Genomic DNA, 27,884 nt, shown 5'->3' on the forward strand with positions numbered 1-27,884 from the left:
TGTTGAGCCTGCTATTTTCCGAATTATTTTGCTATTTAGGATCCTCAATCTTTCTTCATCTTTCTGTGTCAGGCACATTCCTATGTCATTACTGGTCTAATTGCCTCTCTGTAAATTTTCACTTTAATATTCTGAGTACGTTTCTTATCTTTGAGGAAGTTGTTGTATTTCCAGTTGGTTTGGTTTCATACCTGGATTCTTTCTTTAGTTAATATGCTCCTATCATTAGTTCCATTAACCAGTGGCGGCTCGTCAGAGGAGGCAAGGGAGGCTCAGCCTCCCCATAAATTTTTTACACACTCTATACTGTTTTGTTTATCATGAATCGCGAAAACAACAATTACTCTCACTATTATACAACGTGTAAATTCCATATTCAGCCCTATTCTGTAACTTTTAACAAATCGAATAGAAATGACCAAGTCGAATCGTAATTACCCAAAATCGGAATGTTTGATATCTATCGCGTCATTTTTGTGTTTGGATTGGTATTCTGTAACTCATATCGTAATCGAAACCTCTGACTTCTATTTCACGCGGTTCTGAGGTGGTGGCAACCCCGCATTAACCAGAGAAATTATTGTTCTGTGACTGGATCTAAATTTAAAATTTGACACCGTTGCCATATCCTCAATGTTTTCATACTTTCTTCATACTATCCTCAAGTTTTGAAAAGTAAATAAAGTATTAGTGTAAATACTGGATGCAAAAAGCTCAAAAGAGGATAAATGGTTTTAAATTAAAGTTAATTAAAATTGATATAAAAAAAGATAAACTGATAAATAAAAAAGATAAGTGAAGATAAGAAGTATAAATGGTTTTAAATCAAAGATATTTAAATTGATGTTATTAATGCATTATTATTAATCTATAATTTAAAATCGATATTACTAATAATATGCAATCTCTAAGATTCGATTAGAGCTGAAATAACTGCTAAACAACTTTTCCCAAAAATGGCATCTTTTCTATAATTTGTTCAGACTATGAGCGTTGACTGATAAATATACAAGTATACTGGCATTGTTTAAGAAAGGAGTCTAGTTATACAATGATACTGGTATAATATATTTATCCATCAACGCATCAGAAGTCTATCGTATGCTATTCTTGTACATTATACCGTTTATTGAAATTGTACAAGAAATAACTAACAACATTATGGCAACACTGCGAGGGGCAAAGTTCATTCATGTGCCAAGCCAAATAGCAAAGCAAATAAATAAGGTTAGGTCCAAGGTCCAATTCATACTTGTACAACATGTCTAAATTAAATATATAATTACAAATAACACCACAGACTAAAAATTACGCAGCTAAAAAAGGTACAAACACTATAAATAATTATAAAATAAGTAGTAATCAATTATTTTTATAATATAAAATATAAACGTCAAAACAAAACAAAATGCGCTTGCGTCAACCACAATTCCGATAATCGAAATCTCATTTCGACAGGATAAATGCTGTCGAAGTGATTTCTATTCACTATTACGATTGTAGAGATTCCGAAGTAGTTATGGAATACGGATTTGGACTATTTCTATTCGACTTGGCCACTTCTATTCGATTTTACTGACTTCTATCATCGAAATGAATTACAGAATAGGCGTGATTTTCACTAATTATCCATACGTACGGAGCATTAGCATTAGAACGCATGATCGCGTCGGTTTTATTACATATTATTGTAGGCAGGACCCTGGGTTATCCCGAGATGCACGAACGGAGCCGAGAAGCCCAGCTTTCTCCGTTGCTAATGCTCCGTGCAGCGCAGCAGGCGTTTAAGGAGACCCGGTCTCCTAACAGTGGCATCTACGGCGCCATCACACGCTGCCCGGAGATATACCAAGGGAGGCAGTGTAGCTTCTCAGCTCCGTTGGGTGGTTGGGTGCGTCTCGGGACAACGAATTTTAGGGTCCTGACTAAAAATAATGAAAAATCTAAAAGTGCGAATTTTGTTATGAAATTTGGTATGTGGGGTTATAATAATATTTGGAACAACTTGCTCAAATAACTTTTTCCGATATCTCTAACTCAAAGCAAAATATCGGTAATTTATAGTGTGTTTGAATTCGTAGTAGGCCGCGTTAAGAATTAAAAAAATTAAGTTGAGTATCTTAAAAAATTTGAAGCTTCATTATGTATGGACTGCAAAACTTCAAATCTGTATTTATTTTGATATGCATAGGTATCTATTTACAAATAGATGGAATTGTTAACAAATAAACGACACAAATTTTGGTATTAAACTTTTACTATTAGACTAAACTATTTTTAAAATGATGATATCATGAAATTATGAATTAGGATGATATTATGAAATGTAAATAAAAAATGGTCAAAAGATGGGGCCTTAAATTACATTTTTTGGCGCATTTTTTTGCTAGTGCAAATTTGTCTAGATATTTTACAGTTAGGTATAGCCTCCCCTATTGTAAAAATCACGAGCCGCCACTGCCATTAACTGAGACCCCAAGATATTTAAAGTTTTCTACCATTTTAAACTTATATTCACCACTATTTTACCTTGTTATATTAACTGTATCTTTCTTGAACATTATTAGGGGTTTTGATTTATTGCCAAACCTCCCTTGGATGCTTGATTGCACAACTTCGAAAATTCTTCCTTTAAACTGTTTAGGTTTCTGCTTTCTGCGTGCGATCGGTTGGTGGTTCAGGAGTACGTGAGTTGAATTTATTCACTGCGAACTCGAGCTGAGCCGCGGCATGCAAGCTGCTTGCAAGTGACTTGCATGCAATCCGCGTAGACCGAGAGCATGCCAGTTTCTGCTACGCCGCCACGTGCGCGCTACTTGAAAACAAGTCATGCGGTTTGGCAGTACAGTATTTCTCATGATCATCTTTCAGTGCGTCACAGTTTTTCGATTTCTTTCTAACGCAATAAATTGTATGTGACAGAAAAAAAGGCACGTCGGTGATTACATTTCGTCGGTGACATTTTTATAACATTTATTCTAGTTATTCTAGTTGTCAATAGATGGCGCCATAATAAAAAAATATTTTTTTTTAATTAGATAATAATATTACAAATATAATCTGTATAATTTATAAGACTATACAAATCAAAGAAAATACCATTTTATAAATGCAAGAAACACATTTGATTTGTTTTTATTCCAAATTGAAAATAAAAGGTGGCAACTGTCAGATTTAACTAAAATGTCATGTTAGAATAAATGTCATAAATGTGTATTATCGCGGACTTACCCTTTTTCCTATCATTTGTTACGCACTGAAAAATGATCATGAAAAGGACAATATGTGTTGAGTAATCAGTGAACAGTGAGTACACGTTGACTGCGCGATGGATTTCAACGTAGATACAGAGCTGTTAGTATAAGAGCTAGTGAACCCTCCGACTAACGGTCGTCCTGTAAGGCTAGAAATTTGACGGTGCACGTGTATCTACCAGGTGAATCGAAAAGTGCAAATTTAGGGGGTAAAATAAACTTTCTCCTGTAAGGTTTAAATTTAAGTATGTGTTTGAGTAAGTCATTTAGAAAAAATGTGTACAATGACAGGCGATTCTGAAGAGCACAAGACCTTGCCAGGCGAGGGGAAAGATTAGGGGTTTTTCCTAAAATTATTGTTTTTGCATCGAACAAATTTTTTTAGGTTTTTTGAATCATTCCAAACAGAAAAGGTCCTTATTGATTTTTCTCTTAAGTTAATAGTTTTTGTTATATAAGCGATTGAAAATTTTGAAAATTGCGAAATCGCCCATTTTTAACCCTAAATCGGACATTTATCTAAAAATTTCAATATTGGCAAGGTACGTAGATATTCCTTAAACATTGATTGATGAAATCCCGAAGAGTTTTTTGCAATAAAATATCGAAAATTCCTTTGTTTTTTTAATTGCAAATCAAGCGGGCACTACACTGTAGTATAAGTGAGGACGTTTGAGTTGGCATAAATTCATTATCTCGAAAATGGGCAAATTTCAAGAGAAATCCTCAGACAGGTCGATTTTTATTTTTGAATTAGGAATTTTTGGTATATATAATACTAGTGACATCATCCATCTGTCGTTGTGTGATATCTCGTTTGAAGGGTTATGTAATTCTCTATTCAGTAATATAAACATTAACATAATTATTTATACAGAGTGTACAAAAAAAATTTTTCTTCTATTTGTCAAATTTAATCAAAGTTAATTTAAAAAAAAAATTTGTTTGTACACCTTGTATAAATAATTATGTTAATATTTATATTATTGAATAGAGAATTAAATAGCCTTTAAAATGAGCTATCACACAACCCCTACTCTCATTTAAAAAATCATCGATTACGTCATCACGCTCAGATGGATGACGTCACTAGTATTATGTATATGCCAAAAAGTCCTAATTTAAAAATAAAAATCGACCTGTCTGAGGATTGCTGTTGAAATTTGCCCATTCTCGAGATAATGAATTTATGCCAACTCAAACGTCCTCACTTATACTACAGTGTCGCGTCCGCTTGATTAGCAATTAAAAGACAAAGGGGTTTCTGATATTGTATTGCAAAAAACTCTTTAGGATTTCATCAATCAATGTTTAAAGAATATCTACCTACCTTGGCAACTTTGAAATTTTTAGATAAATGTCCGACTTAGGGTTAAAAATGGTCGATTTCGCAATTTTCAAAATTTTCAATCGCTTATATAACAAAAACTATTAACTTAAGAGAAAAATCACTAAAAACCTTTTCTGTTTGTAATAACTCAAAAAACTTAAAAAAAAATTGTTCGATGCAAAAAAAATAAATTTAGGAAAAACCCCTAATTTTTCCCCTCGCCTGGCAAGGTCTTATGCTCTTCAGAATCGCCTGTCATTGTACACATTTCTTTTAAATGACTTACTCAAACACATACTTAAATTTAAACCTTACAGGAGAAAGTTTATTTTACCCCCTAAATTTGCACTTTTCGATTCACTTGGTAGATACACGTGCATCGCTGAGGCCTGCCAGGTCATGGTTTTTAGCCTTGGTGTGCTATGAGTTATCACTAGAAAAATTTCTAGCCTTAGAGGACGACCGTTAGTCGAAGGGTTCACTAGCTCTTAGACTATGTTTATTTCTGGAGTATATTGACCCCGACAAACGGCTCAAATTTATGTTGACGGGAAACTTGGCTTGAAAACAACCAGCTTGGAAAACACGCAAGTGTGCATCGAGACTTAGAAAATAAGATTATACTAAAAATATTTGAGTTATTGATCGTGTTATTATATTTATAAAGTACATAACTTACGTAGTTTAAAACATTCCGGCGATATTTGTATTTCTCTGTCAGTCTTTAATTTGTACAAAGTAGCTTTAAAAGTATCTGTGTATAGCAAAACTTTGGATTCTGGGCACCAATAAGGTCCTTCTCCATGATGTATTGGTGTTATTAATTTCGTTATCTTTACCTCACTGAAAAAAAAAAATAAATAAATAAAAATTACCAAATAATTGAATTTTAATACTTTCTTTACATAAGTATTAAGAGCACATAGTAGCGATCAACAGGTAGCAACAAACGCGTTCCAAGATTGCGGCTCTAATTTTGAATATTTTGTCGAGGTATTTGGCACACATATCCGTAATATAATAAAGAATGGCGGTACAGAGCCCAATTTCAGAAATATTATAGTATGTGGAAATTACTCTATAACTAAATAAAATATTGAAAAAAGAGCCTCTACCGCCATTAAGAAAGACAAAAAAATACAATTTCTTCAAATAAACTTTTTTATCCCGTGCCTAGATTTTGTGTCACATTGGAACTACTAAAAATCGAATGGAACTGCTCTTAAGAGCACACAGTAGCGATCAACAGGTAGCAACAAACGCGGTCCAAGATTGCGAAAGTTCTGGGAACTTTCAAGCGTGAGGCAACAGTGCGTCGGTATTTCGACACTGACAGTGACGTTTATACTATAAAAAACAATAATTTTTATACACATAGGCGCGAAATGTTGCCAGGTCAGTGACGTTCGATTTCTTGTTATAAAAAATCCATTTTTAGTAGTTCCAATGTGACACAAAATCTAGGCACGGGATAAAAAAGTTTATTTGAAGAAAGTGTATTTTTTGTCTTTCTTATGGCGGTAGAGGCTCGATTTTTCAATATTTTATTTAGTTATATAACATATTTCTGAAAAAATTGGGCTCTGTACTGCCATTCTCTACTATATTACGAATATGTGTGCCAAATATCTCGACACAATATTTAAAATTAGAACCGCAATTTTGGAACGCGTTTATTGCTACCTGTTGATCGCTACTGTTTGCTCTTAATAATACCATTGACTTTTACTATAGCATACTATTCATACTACTACTTATGATATTTGGAATGGACCCAAAACAAACCTTTGAGGAAGCACCTATGCAGCCATTCGAAAATTACTATTTTTTATCAAATGGGATAAAGAGAATGGTTTAAAAACTACTGGAACGATAACGATAACTCATATATTTTTCGCATATTTATAGTACATAACTACATAAAAACTCACACTGTGAAAAGTGTTTTAGATATTTTTGTTTTAATAATTATAAACAATTGAATAAAATGATTATTTTAGGGTATAATTTAGAACAGTAATTTCATTTTAACGAAAACGTTTTTTCAAAAAATCGCCTGTTGAATATTTTCAGCTACAATGCGTAGTTGGTTTAAATTATATTGTAATGAATAAAATATATATGATATATATGCCACTTTTTTGCTTATATTCTAATAAAACATCATCACGCAGTAAACATTTTGATACGCATGAGATGATATTATACTTCTTTCTATTGATTTTCACCAGATATTCCAGTTGAAACATAGCGCCCAGTAATTTTTCGATTTTTCAAATGTTTTTTTCTGTGTCTCCTGGGGTATTAAGGTGTCGTACATTTCTGCGTAGGCGTTCACCGTACATTGTTTTGTCAGGTGAGATGTTAACCAGTCAGGAATAAATTATTCTATTTTTAGCGGCATTGCGAATCATTTCATAACTGTGATATATATTTTGTTTCTAATTTTAAAATGTGAAGGCCACAGCTACTTCCTATTGTTGCAAATAACTTTTTTTAATATCTTCTATAATAAAAATATAACAGAAAATACCACACAAGTTGATCACCATATAGCGTATCAGTCTACTTAATAGTAATAAAATCAGAGACGTCAAATCTAATTAAAATAGTTGACACTGAGTGAATAAAGAAATCAACATTTAAGGGGCTATCCTAGTGTAAAAGTACGTTATTCATATACTTTTTTGGGAATTTCTAAAATAAAAATTACAGTACCAATTGCTTTGAAAATTTGCAAGGGTATTTATTATAAAAAGAAGTACACGTGAGACAATCTTGATCAAAAAATATTGAAAATTAAACGATTTATGCGCCATCTACTGGCACCATGAAAATAAAAACATAGCTCCACTGCTGCAGTAATTGGGACTAATAGAGATTCTGGAAAATCCAGAAAATAAAATTTCAAAGTTATTATTGAAACATAAGTTATTTTATATACCTTCAACTAAGGGTTTTTTGGTTGGATAACATTTTTTAGATTGGAAAAATGGCCGTTTGACGGTTTTGAAAATGTTTTAGCTAATTTAAAAAAAAAATTTAACACTTCGTAATTTTTCCAAATTTTAGTATTTTTTATAAATCTGAGTTTATGGTATAGTAAATAACTTATATTTCAATAAGCACTTTGAAATTTTCTGTTTCAGAATTTCTATTAGTCCCAATCACTGCTCTGCAGCAGTGGGGCCATGTTTTTATTTTCACGGTGAGAGTATAAGGCGCATAAATCGTTTAATTTTCAATATTTTTTTATGAAAATTGTTTTCTTTTTATTGCTTTTTATTGTAAATGCTCATACAAATTTTCAAAATAATTGGTACAGTACTTTTTATTTTAGAAATTCCCAAAAATATATACGAATTTCTTACTTTTACACTAGGATAGCCATAGGCGCTCTAGAGGAAGCAACTTATGTAGTTGAGGTTATGAGAGTTTAAATATTAATTTACTGTAGTAAGCTGTATTGTCTTTGTATGTTTAAGTAAGCTGTATGCAGCCAAACATTTAAAAAACTGTTTTAAAAGTCAAATTAATTCTAAACAACAACAAACCCGTTCACCGGGATATTAGCCATCTCAGTGGCGGCTCGTGATTTTTACAATAGGGGAGGCTATAACTATAAAATATCTAGATAAATTTGTAACAGCAAAAATATCGCAAAAAAATGTAATTTAAAGCCTTATTTGTTTTTGACCATTTTGTATTTATATTTCATAATATCTTCATAATATAATTTTAGGAATAGTTAGTCTAATTGTAAAAGTGTAATACCAATGTTTGTGTTGTTTATTTCTTAACAATTCCATCTTTGTTAGTAGATATGCATGTAATTTTGTTCTTATTTTGCTCATACTTTTGTTTTAATAAAATTGTAGACACATCTGATGAAGCGGACATCCAGTTGGCGAAATAATAAGATATCAAAAAAAGTTATTTGAACATGTTGTTCCAAATATTATTCTAACCCCACATACCAAATTTCATCACAAAATTCGCACTTTTAGTTTTTTCATTATTTGTAGTCAGGATCCTAAAATTGGTTGTCCCGAGAGCGGAGGCTGCCGGCAGGGCAGCCAAACAAGTTGTTTATTATTGGCGATCTGTTTCCGTTTATTTGTACTTTAGCGAGTACGTTTCTATAATATGTACTTTTTACCACGCTTACTATCTTTTGCAGGATTTGCAGGTCTTCCATTACTGACCATATTACTTCTCTATTTATAGAATCAAAAGCAGCTTTAATACCTATAAACGTAATGAATAAGTCTTCTATTTCGTTTTTCCTTTCAATTATATCTCTCAATATGTATATATCTGTATAATTATCTGTTGTTCCCATTTCCTTCTTAAAAGCCGCTTGTTCGTCTTCTAGTTTTCCTTCCAGTTCTTTCCTGAGCTTCCGATCTATTATCCCGATGATTATCCCTGATGATAAGCATATAGCCCTATAGTTATCACATTCCACTTCATCTCCTTTCTTGTGTATTGGTATCAGTCTTTCGGACCGTTTCTGTTCTCCATGCTTCGCTCATAATTTCCAGTAGCGCGAATTCAATTTTGGTAAATAGAATTTTTGTCAACTCGACGGTAAAAAAACGGTAAAAAATCGATATCTTCTGATCAAAGATTTTGTACTATCGACAAAAATCAAAAAGAGTTTAAAACGTTTAGAGATCAGATTTCAAGGAGTGTAGATTTCGATCTCCCATCACGGGAAATACTTCCACGAAGACGGCATTAGGTGAAAGTAGCTTATAATTAGTGTGACCAACTAGCCCGAAAAATCCGGGACGTGGCCCGAATTACGAAGTCGTGTCCCTGCGTCCCGGACAAGGCTTCCGGGCCATCCGAATTTTCAACGTTTTGGTAAACTTCAATTTTCAAATTTTGACTACGTTAATCTTCTAAGAATTCACATCAAATTTAATTGGTGGGACGAAAAAAAGTCGATAATTTCTATAGTGTAATACTAATACCACATCCAAAACACATGCATTTTATGTCGTGGTATTTTAGTTCTACGAAAACTAAAACTCTGGACTTTTGCCCGTTTCTGTATTTTAATAAATAATTATTGTCTTCTGAAAAGACGATTCGAAAACACGAATATATATTTTTATAATTTTTTTATAATTATATTTTTATATTAAATTAAGATTCTATTTACATGGAAGTCCAACATCAGTTAATTTTATAATTTTTCTTTTTTTGAAAACGATTTCGGAATTGGAAGTCAAAACGTCAAAAACTAACAAAAATGTGATTATCATTACAACCCATACCACCAAAAAAAATTTTGTCAACATAAAAATGTTAAATAATCAACAAAATGATGATATTAATGTTCTATACAGTGTGGGCCAAAGAAAACAGTCGACCTCGATATTTGGCAGTAGTTATTAGATTTTAAGGAAAAGCCGAAACAGGTCGATTTTTGATCTAAGGTCACATATTTTTACGGTAAATACATCTGTCATTTGTCAACCCCCTCCCTTCCACTTCTCCTACCCCTTATTTTTAAATAGGGAATAGGGGTAGTGTGCTAGCTCATTTGAAAGGTTATATAATTCTCTATTCAGTAATATAAATATTAACATAATTATTTATACAGAGTGTCCAAGAATAAAAATTTTTAAAATAAATTAATGAACACAAAAAGAAGAATGTATGTAATTTATTTAATTCAAAATCAAAATACATTCTACTCCTTTTACAAAACAGAAAAAAATGTTTTTTGATAAATAAACATTGCTTTTCGCTTGATTTTAGTTTTCAAATTGCCACCCTGTCTCTTTTTTTTTTTTTTTTTTTTTTTTATTTAGAAATAACCGCATTAACCACGAAGGTCATCAGCGGGGTAACGAGAATACAATTAATAAGTTTACAAAAGTATGAAATTGTGTACAATTAAATCTTACTTACTAGGTTACATTTATTAAGGAATTGGAAAAGAGGTTTACAGTCGGTTTGCAGGTTAAGAATGTCTTTCATATTGTTTGAATAACCAGATATAGATTGTTTGTAAGCGGCGAATTCATCACATTGTGTTAGCACATGTTTTACTGATACTGGTATATTACATCTTCTGCATTTTGGTGCTTCGGTATGTGTAATGAGATGCTCATGAGTAAGTTTACAGTGTCCTAACCGAAGACGAGATAAGATGACTTGGTTCGATCTGTTGGTTGTATGTGGATTCCATGGACCAGTATCTTCTTTAACGTCTCTTAACTTGCTCGTGGATGTTTTCCATTTTTCACTCCATAAATTGAGAGTCATTGATTTTAGTAATTGTTTTGTATCTGCGGCTGGAATTGATTGTTCTGCCAATGTTGGTAATTGCGCAGCTGTGTAAGCCCAACGATCAGCGTTTTCATTTCCCTCGATTCCAGAATGAGAGGGAACCCATAGAAAAACTATTTTTGAGTCTGTTTGATGCAGACTGTGTAATATTTCTTTGATTAATATGACTATTGGATTTTTCGTAAAGGTTTGTTGTATGAGTCTCAATGAATTGAGTGAGTCAGATATTATTAAGGAGTGTTTGGTTTGTGCATTGGAAATGTGCTTCAACGCTTGTAATATGGCATAAAGTTCACCATTTAAGATGCTGTAGGAGCTGGGAAGCTTAAATAAATATTTGGTTTCATTGTTTATGTATACTGCTGCTCCTACACCTTGGGAAGACTTGGACGAATCAGTGAATAAGTGGGTATAATTTTTATATTTTGCGACTATTTGTTTATAATTTTGATATATAAGACGTGGATTGGTATCGTATTTATTATATTTCGTCAATTGGGTGTTTACATGTGGGGTTCTGATAATCCATGGAGGAATGCTGTGTTCATTCATTAACCACGTTCTGGGGAAATTTTGGAGATTTAACGTTGATATATACCGGTGAATTCTAATATAAAAGGGTGGTGGAGAGGTGCTATGTTGAAAAGTTGATTTGAAACGATTACAGAACGTGTTTTTGCGAGCAGGAATTGATGGTATTGATGCTATTCTGGAGGCATAGGATAAACTAAGAATTTGTCGTCTGAAAGATAGAGCTGGTTCGCCCAGTTCGCAGTATAGGTTTTCTACAGGCGTTGTCCTGTAAGCCCCTAGAATTATTCTTATTGCGGTGTTGTGTATAGTATCTAAGCATTTTAATATTGAAGGACGAGCAGATGTGTATGCAATACATCCATAATCAATTTTCGATCGAATAAGGCTTCTGTATATTTTTAGCAGCATTAGACCATCAGATCCCCAAGACTTGTTTGCTAAGCATCTTAATAAATTTAAGCCCTTTTGACAAGAAAGAGTTAGTGTTTTAATATGATTTTTCCACGACAGACGTTCGTCGAATATCATGCCCAGAAAATTTATGTGTGGAGTATAGCTTAGTTTCTGGTTGTATAGGAATATTGATGGTCGATGCTGCTCTGGTATGTTTCTTTTTGAGAATAATATGCAATTTGTTTTGTTTGGGGAGAAATTGTACCCAGACATTATAGACCAACGTTCGAAGGATGTTATGCATTGCTGAAGGCTTTGAGCCATGGTGCTAAGACATCTTCCCTTGATAAACACGATCATGTCATCTGCGTAAAGTCTGGCTACAACTGGTTTCTTTAAATCTTTTAAGACATCATTCATAGCAATTAAAAATAAAGTTGGGCTGAGAATTGATCCTTGTGGTGTGCCGTTTAATTGTTTCTTGGTTGATGATATTGTTCCAGAAATTCGGACTTGGAATTCTCTTTGAGATAAAAAATTGCGTATGAAATTTATTATATTGCCTTTCAATCCCCAGTGATGTAGTTTATTTAGGATGATTTTATGGCATGTAGAATCAAAGGCTTTATTAATGTCAAAATAAATTGCTAGACATTTATCTTTAGTAGCAAATGCTTCGTGAATATGACTTTCTAGGTCAATAATGTTATCAAGTGTGCTTCTAGATGGTCGAAATCCGGATTGTTCGGGAATTAATAATTTGTGAGTTTCCAAAAACCATATTAGTCTCTTGTTGATTATTTTTTCTAGCAATTTACTCATGGAGCAGGTTAGGGAGATTGGCCTGTAAGATTCAGGCAAGAGTGAAGATTTGTTAGATTTAAGTATGGGGATGATTGTTGCTTTCTTCCAGATTAAGGGTAAGTCACTATTATTCCACATGTGATTAAAGATATTAAGCAGGATTTGTTTCGCCGTTTCTGGGAGATTTTTTAGAAAAACTGGAGGGATGTCATCGGGACCAGAAGAACTGTCTTTTAGTGATGAGAGAGATTCCTCCATTTCTTCTTTTGTCAGTGGCTTGTTTAGAGAATTAAGGTTTGCCAGCTCTTTGAATTCCGTAGGGAGGGCAATGTTATCATTAGTTATATTTCTGTTTATGGAAAGCTTATGATAATAGTCTGCGAATGCTTCACCTATTTCTTTTGTTTGGTTTATTCGTTTGCCGTCATAATCTAATGCTTTAATGACATGGTAAGTTTTGTTTCCATAAATACCTTGTATCTTCCTCCATGCCGATGATATTGTAGTGTTTCTGTTTATGCTTCCTACGAACTTCTTCCATGACTCTTTTTTACTTTTGTTGGTAATATATCTTGCTTTTGCCCTACCTTTTTTGTATTCAATTATACTTGTTGCGGTTTTCTCCCTCCTACATCTATTTAGAGCAGATTTGCTGTTTTGTATTGCTTCGGCACATTCGTCATTCCACCAAGGCACAGGTTTAAATTTCTTGATATGTTTTGTTTTTCCTATTGAAAATTCAGCGGCTTTTATGATTATTTCGTTAAGTTGAGTTACTGCTGTATTTGCGTCCTTCCACTCATTAATTTTGTATATGTTATTTTCAATGGTTTTTGAGAAAGAGCTCCAGTCGGCTTTCTTTATTTTCCATTTCTGATGGATACTATCTCCGTTTGATATTTTGTCTTTTATAATTGAATTCGTTAATTTTATAGGAAAGTGGTCACTGCCTAGTAAGTCATCCATAACTCTCCATTCAAGGTAAGGACTAATAGTTGGGCTACATAATGAAAGATCGATGCAAGAAGAATTGCCAGTAGCTATATTGAATCTAGTATTGCTGCCATCATTCAGTAAACTTATGTTCATGGTGTTGAATATGTTTGATAGAATTCGTCCCCTTCTGTCTCTTTTTTGAGAACCCCAGGAGTAATTGTGGGCATTAAAATCTCCTAGAAGAATGAAAGGAGTTGGAAGTTGATTAACTAGAGACTCCAGTTCATCCTCAGTTAAATAGTGATCAGGAGGAATGTATATGTTGCAGATGGTGTAATTTAGTTGTGCTTTAATTTTTACGGCTATCGCTTCTAGGTTTGTATTTATTCTAATTTGTGTTGCTTGTAGATTCTTTGAGACGTAAATGGCTACGCCGCCACTCGCAACTTGTACATTTCGGTTTTTAACGAATTCATTGTATCCCCTCATTTTGTGGACATTTTCGTCTCGGAAGTGAGTTTCTTGTAGACACAATATGTCCAGAGAATGGAGGGCTATGATATGCTGTAGCATATTTAAACGGGTATAGTACCCATTTAAGTTCCACTGGAGTAATGACTCGAATGTATTTATTGGGTATCTTGAGATGTATTTGAGATATCAGATTGGGTATCACTTAAATCTTGGGATTGCTTTAGTAATTTCTTTTTTAGCCTTGTGACACGAGTTTTTAGCTTCTTAGTGTTTGCGTGAGGATGTAGTTCTTCTAACATATCTATTAGTTTTGGAATATCTTCTGTGAAGTCTTCCGCAATGCTAAGAACATCCCTCGATCCGTATGTATTTTCTAGGAGCTGTTTAAGCTGATGGCTGTTGATTATGAAGTGAGGAGAATGAGAGTCGATATAGTTTATAATAGATTCAGTAAGTTCTATTTCTGGATCTGATGTATTAGATTTGGGTTTTTTGTTTTTCTGAACGACTGTTTGGGGAAGAGAGAAGGTAGAAGTATTGGGTGGCATTTGTTCTTCTGGAGTGGCTGGGGTCATATCTTCAGCTGTTCGTTTTGTTGCGGATGAAGTTGTTGACTTAGTAGTTTTGTTCGAGGTTGGGATATTTTCAGATTGAGCAGTGTGATCTGGATTTGTTACCAGATTGGATGTGATCAAAGCAGTATTGGCGACGTTTGCACAATTTTCTACTACTGAGGAACTTTCGGGTAGAATATTATTTATTGAGTGGGAATTTAAGTCATTAGGCGATGTTTCATCCGGTTGAGATATTGACGAGATTGGAACATTATGTGTGAGTTGTGATGATTGTTGGGAATGTGGGTTAATATTGCCCGAAGGGCATTGGGATGCAACATGGCCCGATAATTTGCAGGTGAAGCAGCGTTGACTGTCTAGGGCTAAAAAGATATGATATGATAGATTATCATGTGTTATTTCTAAGAATTCGGGTATGGTAATATCTGGGGAAGGAGCGATATACACCTGTCTTCTGAAGCTGAGTATGTGTTGGTATTCTGGATTTGATGCACCTATTCTAAGAAAGTTTATTGGAGAAACTAATTTTAATCCAATATTTTCCAGTAAGGTTACAAGAGTTTCGTGTGGGATCGTTGGGCTTACATTCGATAATACTAGTCTGTCTGCTGGTGAAATTAGACGTCTTGCTTTGATGACTTCATTATTGACAACAATTTGACCATGATTAGTTAAAAACTCATCAACCAGTGATTTATTGGTTAGATAAACACATATTCTGTTGTGTGAAATTCTGCTACAGAAAATTATGTTTATTGGTTTTACCAGAGGTCCCAATTGGAGAAGATAATCTTGAAGTTTTGCTCCCTGAATGGAGCCGAAGATAAGTGCCTGGTCTTTGTTAGGATACTTGTAGATATTTTTTGAGACAGTGCTTGCATAATATGTGTTGGAGGTATTCATATTATTTAAATTATTATCTGGGTGAGTGTTGGTGGATGAAGATTGATTTGTAAATGTTGGTTGTGACATTTTATTTAAAATATTCAAATTTGCTAAGTTATTTTGTTAAATATAATTATTGTCCAAAACATTTTTCCCAGGCCGACCCTGCCTTTTGTTGTTAAAAATTCTTTATTTCGCTAGGCGAGTTTTTACTAGCTAATTACTTTTCAGTCTTGTGTATCTGATATGTAACTTCAATCAGCCTAACAAAAATCGTCTGGATGCAGTTAATATTAAAAATTTACTCACAGTTGCTGTTCTTGGTATTTTATGTCACTGCACTAGTAAAACTTAACTATTAAAAGGCTTTTATTTAGCGATAATTTGTTTAAATCGACCGTAAATTATAAAACGTGTGTTTACAAACAGGTCTCACAAACAAGTCCCACCCTGTCTCTTGGTAGGTTGAATATTGAATTTAAGCAACAATGTTTATTTATGAAATAAACATTTTGTTCTGTTTTCTGTCAGCAGTAGAATGTATTTTGATTTAAATAAATTACATACATTCTTTATTTTTGTGTCAATTAATTTAATTCAAAATAATTTTTCTTGGACACCCTGTATCAATAATTATGTCAATGTTAATATTACTGAATAAAAAATTGAATAAACTTTATCGAGGTGGACTGTTTTCTTTGGCTCACACTGTATTTAAAAAAATGGCCCGATTTTCATTGAAAAGTCCCGGGTTTCAGGTATTCTTTTCAGCTTTGTCCCGAATTCGACTGAATTGGAGTTGGTCACACTACTTATAATGTACAGTTTTGAAATAGATACATGTGCAATCGAAAAAAAGTATTTTTTAATATTTTAAATCGATTGGAATGTAAAAGTTTAAATTCAGCGTTTTTAGGCACATCCCAATTGCTTCAAATTCCTTAACAAAACAACTCAAAATCCAAATTTAGAATTGTAGTTTTTGCTGTAGCAATGAAAGTTCCACAGCCACCGCTCAATGGAAGGGGTAAATTTTATTGATCTCTATTGTAAATAATAAAGAAAGGCAACGCGAACGTTTATTTTTTAACAGCTTTATAGATACTTACTTCATTTACGGCAAAACGCAAAAGTTACATACCAAAACTGCACTTTTATTTCATCATCTGCACTTCGTTTTTATAGCGCATTTTGACTTTAGTCGATGGGACAATCGGATCACAGAATCGATTTTTTAACGAGGAAATGATATACATTTTATCTACTTAATTAAAAAATTGATTCCGCGTAACTGAAAAGCAGTTCATTCTACAAAAAAAGTGCTAAGAAAAATTTTTGTTCAGAATGATCTCGGATACATTGTTTATTTGAAAAGTTTTTTTCTGCGGCGTTTAGGTTCTTGGTAAATCGATGATTTCCACCTCCTCTGAGAGCTCACCGAACACCCCAAAGGTTCACTTCAATAAATTTACACTGTTTATCTGTCAGACAGATTCTGGAAGCTAGGACAAATAATCTTCGGTCAAATAATCCCGGACAAAAAATCCCCACAAATTATCCCTGGACAAAAATCCCCGGACAAAAAATCCCCGGACAAAAAATCCCCGGACAAAAAATCACCGGACAAATAATCCGCGGACAAAAAATCCCCACAAAAAATCCCGGAGAAATAATCCTCACAAATTTTTTTGGACAAAATATCCCCACAAAAAATCCCAGACAAAATATTCCCAAGAAATATTTGCTGCCGAACAATTCTCTAAAAGTTTTCCCGTAAATGCAATCGACGCAAATGTTTTTCAGCTTCAGTGCATGAGAGTTATATTATCATAGATATCAATCCCCATGAAACCGATTTTCGGTATGAAAATATTGAATGGCAATTAAGATTATAGTCCAGGGCGCATCTGTTTTGAGATGGACGTTGAGAGGTGACTCAAATTTTTTTGCAGAAATTGCTTGAAAATAAATCAAATAATAGTATTTGAGTTATCCTCCCTCTCAAAAAGGTCCGGAACATTGTCTAAATAATCAAAATGTCAAAAATTTAAGGAAAAATTCGATTTTTTTTCTTGGTTTTTTGATTATAACTTTAAAAGTATTCATTTTCGAGAAAAGTTGTACTGACATAAAAGTTGCGAAATATAATTTCCTACAATACAGAATTGGTTAAAAATTTAAAAAATAGTCACACTAGTTGCAAAATAGTACTAATTGCGAAAAAACCATACAAAAACAAGTATTCGCATTTTACGTTTTTCAACCATTTATGCTACACTTAGGACCTTCATATTTTACTCAGAAAAACTTTATGACACAGTAAAACAACACTGTAAATTTGATTAAGATCGGTTCAATAGATTTTGCAAAATAAATTTTGCAATCCAGCTTTCGCAAAAAAAATTTTATTTTTTCAAAATGTTACAGGACTGAAAATAAAGCAGATATTATCAAGTCGAAATTTTTTTGCTTATAGAAGTGTACTGTATCTTTCATTTCCAATTTTCAAAATTAAAATCGATTAATTACCACGGTGTCAGAAAATTTTTGAAATAAACAATAATTTTTGGTGCTACGCGCAGGACAACGGTGTTCGATTCACACAAGTTGATTTCCACCAAAATTTCTTCCAATCTTTATCTAATATATTATTTTCTTACTCTATATTTTGTCGTATTTTAATACTTTAATTCCACAAAAATCAAACTAATTTTATTATTGTTTGTGAAATATTGTTTAAACAATTGCATATGTTTAAAAATAATAAACTTTTATTATTTAAGTTAAAATATATGAGCAAAGAAAGTTTTTGGTAATAAAAGTTTTATTTCAAAGGATAGAGTATGTGTTTTTATTTTGCAATAAACAAATTTATTTATTTATATCGAAATATAATAAAAATTAAAATGTATCAATCATTATCAAAGGTCATTGGAATGCCCAATCAGAGCAAACTATCCTCTGTCCTGCGCGTAGCACCAATAATTAATGTTTATTTAAAAAAAAAATTCCTGACGCCGTGATGTTAATCGATTTTAATTTTGCAAAAATTGTAAACGAAAGGTATCCCGAAATAACCAAAGTACGTGCCTCCTAGCGGCGGGATACGGGCAACAATACATTGGCTTATAGGGCAGTCCTTACAGTAGGGATCCTGGCCTATACAGAAAAATGCAGGCGGGTGTGGGGTAATACTGCACTTTGGTTGCATTGGTGGTGTATTGGCTAAACGTGCAGGGCAGGGTATGGTGCTGATAGAAAAGGCATTCAGGCATCAAATATCCAAAAATCTTTTCAGGCCATAATAATGAAAAGACCTTCTCCAAACGCAGTAAAAACTTATACTGAAATGATGGCATCTCCTGAGGTAAAATGTTCCGGAAGTAAAATGAGCCTCCGTTCGGATCTCCGGGTGAGGACTATCTCAGGGGGAACACCATTGCAGGTTAGAAAAATCAGGATAGGGTCTTGGAATCTTGGTAGTCTTACAGGTAAGAGTCTGGAGTTAGTGGATGCGCTCAAACGAAGAAGAGTTCAAATTGCTTGTATTCAAGAAACTAGGTGGAAAGGACAAAGGGCGAAAGAACTAGGTGAAGGATACAAATTGTGGTATGTAGGGAGTAGTAACACTAGAAATGGAGTTGGTATAATTGCTGATAGTGAAATGAAAGGTAACGTAGTAGAAGTTGTAAGAACGAGTGATAGAATGATGTCTGTGAAATTTGTAATTGATAAAGAGGTATTGAATGTTGTTTGTGTGTATGCTCACCAAACAGGTCTGGGTGAGAATGAAAGAAGAGCTTTCTATGATCAATTAGGAGACGTACTGAGTGATATTCCAGCAGAGGAGAAAGTTATAATAGGAGGTGATTTCAATGCACATGTGGGCCAAACCAAGACAGGATATGAAACAATACATGGGGGATTAGGCTTTGGAACTAGAAATGAAGCTGGAGATGACATGCTTGAATTAGCAACAGCATTGGATATGGCGATTGTTAACACATTCTTTAAAAAGAGAGAAACTCAACTTATTACCTACAAAAGTGGACAACATCAATCCCAAATAGACTACTTCATGATAAGGAAAGAAGACATACGTGAATGCAAGGACTGCAAGGTAATAGTGAGTGAGACAGTAAGCCAACAACATAAGCTGCTTGTTCTGGACATCGAAGTAAAAAGCGAAACTAAACAAAAATATCGGAGAGGACCACAAAAAATCAAATGGTGGCTGCTGAAAGATGAGAAAGAAGGTCTATTCAGGAGAAGAATAGTAGAAAAAATATGTTGAAACATGAAAGGAAGCCCTAATACAATTTGGAGAAAAATGGCCAGTAGTATTAGAGAGACTGCTATTGAAATACTTGGGAAAACGTCAGGAAAAAAGTTTGAGGATAAAGAGACTTGGTGGTGGTCAAACGAAGTACAAGGAAAAATAAAAGAGAAGAGAAAATTATATAAAAAGTGGCAAGAAACCAGATCCGACACAGATCTTCAAAACTATATGGTGGCGAAAAAGGAAGCGAAAGTAGCAGTAGCAAAAGCCAAAGCAGAAGCGTATTCAAACCTATATGATCAAATTGATACCAGGGAAGGCTAAACGATGATATATAAAATAGCCAAACAGAGAGCAAGGAAAGCAAAAGATTTTAATCAGATTAGATGTATCCGAGATGAAAATAATAAAATACTAGTTCACGAAAGGGAAGTCAAAAAGAGATGGAGAAAGTACTTTGACAGCTTATTAAATGAAGAATTTGACAGACAGCCTGTAGAGTCAACGGAGACAGTAGCAGCAATGGTCACCAAAATAACCAACGAGGAAGTGGCTCAAGCGCTTCAAAAAATAAAGAAAGGAAAAGCGGTAGGACCAGATGATATTCCTGGGGAAGTATGGAGAGCATTGGGAGAGACAGGAACAAGGTGGCTAGCAGGTCTATTTAATAGAATTATGGAAGTCGGACAAATGCCAGACGAATGGAGAAGCAGTATACTGGTACCTGTTTACAAAAACAAGGGAGATATACAACAATGTACAAACTACAGGGCTATAAAACTGCTTAGCCACACCATGAAAATATGGGAAAGAGTAATTGACAGACGGATACGTGAAGAGACCGAAATATCCGAGAATCAATTTGGCTTTATGCAGGGTAGATCAACAACAGATGCAATTTTCATTATAAGGCAGTTGATGGAAAAATACAGGAGTAAAGAAACAAACGCTCATATGGTATTCATTGATCTTGAGAAAGCATATGATAGAGTTCCTCGAGAGATTCTGTGGTGGGCACTCAATAAGAAAGGAGTCCCTGGTGAATATGTAAAGATTGTGAGGGATATGTATGAGGGAGTAACGACTAGTGTTAGGACAGGTGTGGGAGAGACTGATAAATTTCATGTGAAAGTAGGATTGCACCAAGGCTCTGTGCTTAGTCCGTATTTATTCTCATTAGTTTTGGACCAGATAACAGCGAAACTACAGGGTAACATTCCATGGTGCTTAATGTATGCTGATGATGTCGTGTTAGTAGGAAATAGTGAAAGAGACTTAGAACAAAAACTGGAACAGTGGAGACAAGCTCTGGAGGAAAAAGGTTTAAAACTTAGTAGGACAAAAACAGAGTATTTGGAATGTTCGTTTAAAGATGGAGCTACTACAAATAAAATGGTATCTTTGGATGGTGAAATGATTGTGAAAAGCAATAGTTTTAAGTACCTAGGATCGGTATTACAGAGTAATGGAGAAATAGATGGAGATGCATGCAGTAGAATTAGGGCTGGATGGATGAAGTGGAAAGAAGCGAGTGGTGTGTTTTGTGACAGAAAAATTCCAATGAAGCTGAAGGGAAAATTCTATAAAACAGCCATAAGACCGACTATGATGTACGGAACTGAATGTTGGGCAGTGAAAAAGAAAGAGGAACAACGAATGCATGTGGCGGAAATGAGAATGCTTAGATGGATGAGTGGAGTGACAAAGAAGGATAAAATTAGAAATGAGTATATTAGGGGAAGTCTAGGTGTGGCACCAATTGATGCCAAAATGAGAGAGCATAGGTTAAGATGGTTCGGTCATGTTCAACGTCGAGACGTTAATCACCCAATACGAAGAATAGCTGAAGTGCAGATTCCTGGAAGGAGTAGGAGAGGAAGACCAAAGAAGACCTGGGGGGAGGCGATAAGGCAGGACATGTTGGTAAAGGGGATTAACATTGATATGACCCAAGACAGAATTGTGTGGAGAAATGCAATTAGGGAAGCCGACCCCGCATAGGGATAAGGCAAAGAGAATGATGATGATGAAAATTGTAAACGAAAGGTATAGTACACTTCTAGAAGCAAAATAATTTTTAACTTGCTATCTGCTTTATTTTCAGTCCTGTAACATTTTGAAAAAATGAATTTTTTTTTACGAAAGCTGGAATTCAAAATTTATTTTGCAAAATCTATTGAATCGATCTTAATGAAATTTACAGCTTTGTTTTACTGTATCATAAAGTTTTTCAGGTTGAAACATGAAGGTCCTAAGTTTAGCATAAATGGTTGAAAAACGTAAAATGCGAATACTTGTTTTTGTATGTTTTTTTCACAATTATTGCTATTTTGCAACAAGGGTAGCTATTTTTTAAATTTTTAACCAATTCTATATTGTAGAAAATTTAATTACACAATTTTTATGTCGGTACAACTTTTCTCGGAAATGAATACTTTTAAAGTTATAATCAAAAAACCAAGAAAAAAATCGAATTTTTCCTTAATTTTTTGACATTTTGATTATTTAAACAATGTTCCGGACCATTTTGAGAGGGAGGATAACTCAAATATTATTATTTAATTTATTTTCAAGCAATTTCTGCAAAAAAATTTAAGTCACCTATCAACGTCCAAATGTACTAATAGTTTTACAGATGCGCCCTAGTCTATTGAGCATGATTTGTAATTTTGATTACTAAATTTCGAATTCCAATTCCATGTCGATACCTTAAAACTTTTCATGACAAAACAGTGTGAGTTATTTCAAAAATCGTGGAGGATATGGGGATTGAGCTAAGGCTGTGGGAATCGTGTTTTAATTATTTGCTAAAATCTTTTTCTCACTCTGCTTTAAATCACTATGTTCAAAACATTGCGTATTCATGATGATAACTGCTGGTCTTGAAAACGATAATCTTGATTGTAATGCAAAAAAACCTGTTACATTTTGTAAATCTAATGTCAAAAATATATAGTCATCATCATCATCATCAATGTCGTTATGCCTCGAGAGTCTTTGCCGCCTTTACTATTATTCCCTTTCCTGTTTGTCGGTCCTGTGTCACTTTTTCCCATTGTCTCACTCCCATTTTCTCTAGATCTTCTCTGACTGCATCTTTCTACCTTTTTCTAGGCTATTCTACAGACCTTTTTGAATTTTTGAACAGATTTTTGAAAAAACTCACATTTTTTGGTCATGTAAAATTTGAAGTTTTCGGCATGGAATTGGAAATTTAGAAAAATTTCGGAAACACTTTTAGAGAACTATACGGCAGCAAATATTTCTTGGGGATTTTTTGTGGGGATATTTTGTCCAAAAAAATTTGTGAATATTTGTCTGGGATTTTTTGTGGGGATTTTTTGTCCGGGATTATTTGTCCGGGGATTATTTGTCCAGACCCCATTTTTTCGGGCAAGGGGTCAGATCCGGCTTTGCTTAAATAGATGTTGCAACACCGGTCTTGATTTTTCAAAAAGTGTAGCAAATAATATTTTTATTTATTTTAAACTTATTTAACATATAATTTTAATTGAAAATTCGCCTGTAACAGCATTGTACATACATAAAAAAGTGAATTTAATAAATCGCGAAATACGGTAAGAAATCACTTAAGGGTTGGTAGGTACCACTTTAAAATTAGTACTTATTGTACAGTTATTTACTAAAAGTGCTATGGGGCTAACGACTTGTTATAGACCTAACTCTCATATCAGTGTGATTCTTAACATTTTTTATGGATGTTCTCATAATGGAAATGTTGTATATGGATAAAGACCACATGCGTTGCATGCTCCACTTATAGTGCAGTTACTGAAGGTGGATATAAGCTATTACCTCCGATTTCGTTGAACCTTCATCGATTTGCATGAAAATTGGTAAGTGGTTAGAAGATATCTCAAGGAACAAAGGTGATATGGTGCCAAGTTGCGCTTTCACCCTGGGGTGGATGCCACCCCTTCTCGAGGGTGAACATTATTTTATTAAAAATAATATTAGGTGTAAGTCGATAGAGGGACAAATTCTAAGCAATATTTGTTACATAAAGTTATTAAAATATATCAAAACTTTTTGAGTTAATAAAGATCAAAGATTTTAATTATTCGTAAGAAAAATGCATGTTCTTAACCGATTTTTCACAGAAAACCAAAAAACTTTAAGTTTCTACAAAAAAAAAATTATTACCAAAATTGAAGCTAATAAAAAAATGAAATTAAGTCCTTACTCGAAAAACCTTTTATTGTTAACTAAATAGACTTAAACTTATTAAACATTTGACAAAGAACTTAGAAATGCCTGTCAAATGAGCTCCTGAACGAGTCGATAGCAATAAAATGTATGCTCCAAAAATGTTTCAAAATTTATCTTTTAAAAATTCTTCCAAAAAATGATACTGTTTTTTTTTTAATAACTCCGTTAATCTTTAAGATATCAGGTTCAACTAGAAACCATTTGAAACTTAATTCTAAGGGCTATTAAAGCACGTTGTATTTGATCTTTTAAACCTCTTACTTTTTTTAAAAATAAAAGGGTAATGGCCCCCGTTACATGGTTCTCGCATCAAAATTGAAGCTTCTCTACAGGTTCTCTACAGAAATAATAAAAAAGGTAAAATATTTGGTACAAAAAAAACTAAAATTGGGTTATAAATAAGTTTTTACGTATATTGAGTATTTTTGGATTTATTATCAAAGGAAAATGAAAATTACGATAATTTTAAAATTCTGACATTTTTAAATTATACTTTTTTTCAAAAAAATGTATTCTAAACCAATTAAAATCATTGAACTAATTACTTATGATAATATAAAGAAATTCGTGTAAGGATTCCTATAAATTTTAATTTTTGTGGAAATGGCATATGTTTTATTTTTCACTTTTTCCTAAAAAATTCGAAATGGTTCTCTTAATTTCATCATAACTTTCTTAATTTTTGATCCTATTAACTTCTTCTAGAGCTCATTTGATAGGTATTCTGTAGTACTTTGACAAGTATTTGGCAGGTATATTTTATAAAATGCATCGTTTTCCCGTTATTTAAGCTTGAATACTTAGATTTGAGTATTCGTCGAAAAAAATATACGTTCAATTACATATAATTGACTTTGAATAATTGATACTAGTTTAGTTCTTTAACTGAGAATTGTATTAAATTTTTTATTATCTTCAATTTTGGCAGCTATAACTTTTTTACAAAAGCTTATAGTTTTTGAGTCATACGTGAAAAACAGTTTTAAAACATGCATTTTTTTTCATAGTTAATATCAAATTTTCAAGTACCTACCCTATAAGGTATATTATTATACACATTTATAAAAACATTGTGAATTTAAAAATGCTTACCTTGCTTTGTCTTTTGGAAAACGAAAAAAACTGTAGCTGCAATTTGATACACTGATTTCACAGTTGATCGTTGCACAGATTGATCTGCCTTTCTTTTTGTCCATATCCATAATTATTATGGCACAAAAACAAAATCACCGAACAGAACAACACAAAATCAAAGTAATACCGAAACAAGCGTGATCATCTCTGGCGACTGGACTATTTATATTTAATTCATATAAATTAATGTAACTACAATCATACAAATTGAGTGACTGTAAGCCAAATGTAAAATATAATGGAACACTGTGAAAGACTCAGTATTCGCAAAGGCAACAAAAATATTTTTATATTAATTACCTATGTACAATTTCTAAAAAAAATATTACTTACGTCATTTTAGCGTCCGTTGTTCACCCACTCCGAAAAAATAATTCACGAACACGCGCCTTTGTCTTTATACAGGATGCTTTACTACTTAATAATGTTACAATCCTGTCATAAAATATTATATCATTTGATACAAACATGATCTTGGTTTACGATTTGGTATACACTCATAAAACATGTAGTTTTATGGGATTTCTAAGTTCCGCTGAATTAGATAATACTCGTAATACACAGATTTTTGACGACCATGAACCGTTACCGTTATGCTGTATCTGATACACTATACACCAGAGGTTCCCAACCAATGTGTCGCGGCACACTGGTGTGCTCTGAAGTCCCTGTACGTGTGCCGCGAAATTTTACCATCTTTTTTACTAGTAGGTATTTACTTTTTTAATTCGCCGTAATAATAACTTTTACCGACTATTTTTCATGGAATAAAACTTCTGTTCTGCGCGTGTCTGTTGTTTCAATAGTTCAACTCGACCAACAGAATGCGGTGGCAGCAGTATCGGATGCAGACGTGTGTTAGTTCAACATATTACCGCTTGTGGCGATAGAGTTTGAAGACACTCACATCTAGAGATGAGCATCGTTGCAGAAACATCGATGGTCACCAGCGATGGCAATACAACATCGAGCCTAAACATCAATGTTTTCTAACACCATTGTTGACCTTGAACTCGATACAACAGACAACAGAATTAAAGTTATGTCAAAATATTATTATTGCAATGTATAACCAAATCTGTCAAACCTTTTTTTGAAAAGTATTAGTAAGCTGAATGACAATATCAAAAAGTATTTTCCCTCCCTCGATACGTCATCAATGAACTCGGTGCGAAATCCATACATCGAGTCGGCTTATGACACGGCCTTGTTCTCTACTAATGAAGAGGGTGAACTGATAGATACAAAAAATGACCGTGGACTTAAACTTAAGTACAGTAAATTAGTTAAAGGAGCAAAGGCTCAGTTAAAACTGAAGAAAGTCAAAGTTAATGTAGATGTTGCATCATTTTGGAATCTCCTCTTCAATAGATTTCCACTGGTCATAAAGAAAGCTACGAATGCAATTATATCGTTTTCAATTTCTTATATAGTAGGTTCGCTAAACTCAGACACAACTGGCTAGTGATTTTAGTAGGTAATTTGTTTTTTGGCCAATTTTGACAAAACTGGCAAAATTACTAACTATTTAGTAATTATTAACTATTTAGTAATTATTAGGGAGCGGATTTTATGCTAAATGCATATTGCATGCTTATTTCGCATATTTGAGAACTTTATTAATTTTGCATATTTTTAAAGAAACATGCATATTTTGTGCATATTTAAAAACATTTAAGTCAAAAAAAAATTTATTTTTTAATTCGACACAAAATATTTCCCCGCACAGGCTGTCCTATCTATTAATTTGAGAACTACCTGAAGAGAGACGGCTCATTCACTGCCTTTTCATTTTTTCTTAAAAAATACCCGATCTTTACACAAAGTACCTACTTATAGTGCTTATAGTACGCCGTTATAAAATGATTGTAGGATGTTAAAATGATGATGGTTTACCGGGAAATCCGAATTTTATTTAATTTTATTATATTTAGTACAATTTGTATCCCAATTTAATAGCTATAATTGTGGTGCCTCTTTAAAATCCCCTATTGTTAAGAGAATTTACAGCTTTGACCATAGTTTTACTATTTTCTAATGGAATTTGAAATATTCATGCTTTAGATCAGATCCCGTCTTTAAACGGCTTTAAAATTTTGGAGGACATAATATGCGAAATTTTTACTGGAAATTTTGAAATTGATTTTGGTGCAGAATTTTCGGCTTTAACAAATTATTTTAAATAGGCCCAATTACATACTTGTGTTGATGTTGAAAGAAAATATTTTATCTGATCAAAGAAAATGTTTCCTCGTAGAAAATTTGGAAAAACACTTTGTAGTAAATTATAATCGAAGATATAATAGTGATATTGTTGTTTTATTTTAAATAGGTAACTATTGGTAATTATCAGTTTTTGTAAAAAATGTGAATAAATTGCATATATAAAAAATAATGATTTTATTTGACAGATAATAAATAAGATTGCCGCCCCTTCCTTCAAAGAACCCCCTGGAATAAAATAGAACAGAAAATTTGTGGTATCTCGATATGCGCATTTTTTGAATTTTTGTGCATATCTTGCGCATATTTCGTAGTTTTTTACTGCATATATATGCGCATATTTCATCAAAATTTATCGCATATAAATCCGCTCCCTAGTAATTATGTTTTTGCCAATTTTACCAAACTGGCAAAATTACTTACTAAAATCACTAGCCAGTTGTATCTGAGTTTAACGAACCGACTATATCTGTGAATCTGCTTTCTCGTCGATGAACGCCATCAAGAACAAAAATCATTCACAGCTA

At 33.2% G+C, this 27,884-nt stretch overlaps 1 protein-coding gene across 2 annotated transcripts in view; it reads right to left on the reverse strand.

The window, feature by feature from the left end:
• LOC114328716 (regucalcin) overlaps window positions 1-25,727 on the reverse strand; it is a 43,469-nt gene extending 17,742 nt beyond the window's left edge. Inside the window, exons 1-2 of one of the 2 annotated variants that reach the window (XM_050651442.1) lie at window positions 25,468-25,727; window positions 5,264-5,427 (exon numbers count right to left, since the gene is read on the reverse strand). In XM_050651442.1, the coding sequence (XP_050507399.1) occupies window positions 5,264-5,427; window positions 25,468-25,472 (169 nt within the window). In that variant the 5' untranslated portion in view covers window positions 25,473-25,727. Of the gene's footprint in view, window positions 1-5,263; window positions 5,428-25,092; window positions 25,368-25,467 lie in introns of those variants that run through there. The other variant, XM_050651441.1, reaches the window with a different exon arrangement.
• Window positions 25,728-27,884: the final 2,157 nt, after the last annotated feature.

The sequence above is a fragment of the Diabrotica virgifera genome, chromosome 5 (genome assembly GCF_917563875.1).
Source record: "Diabrotica virgifera virgifera chromosome 5, PGI_DIABVI_V3a".
NCBI classification, from domain to species: Eukaryota; Metazoa; Arthropoda; class Insecta; order Coleoptera; family Chrysomelidae; genus Diabrotica; species Diabrotica virgifera.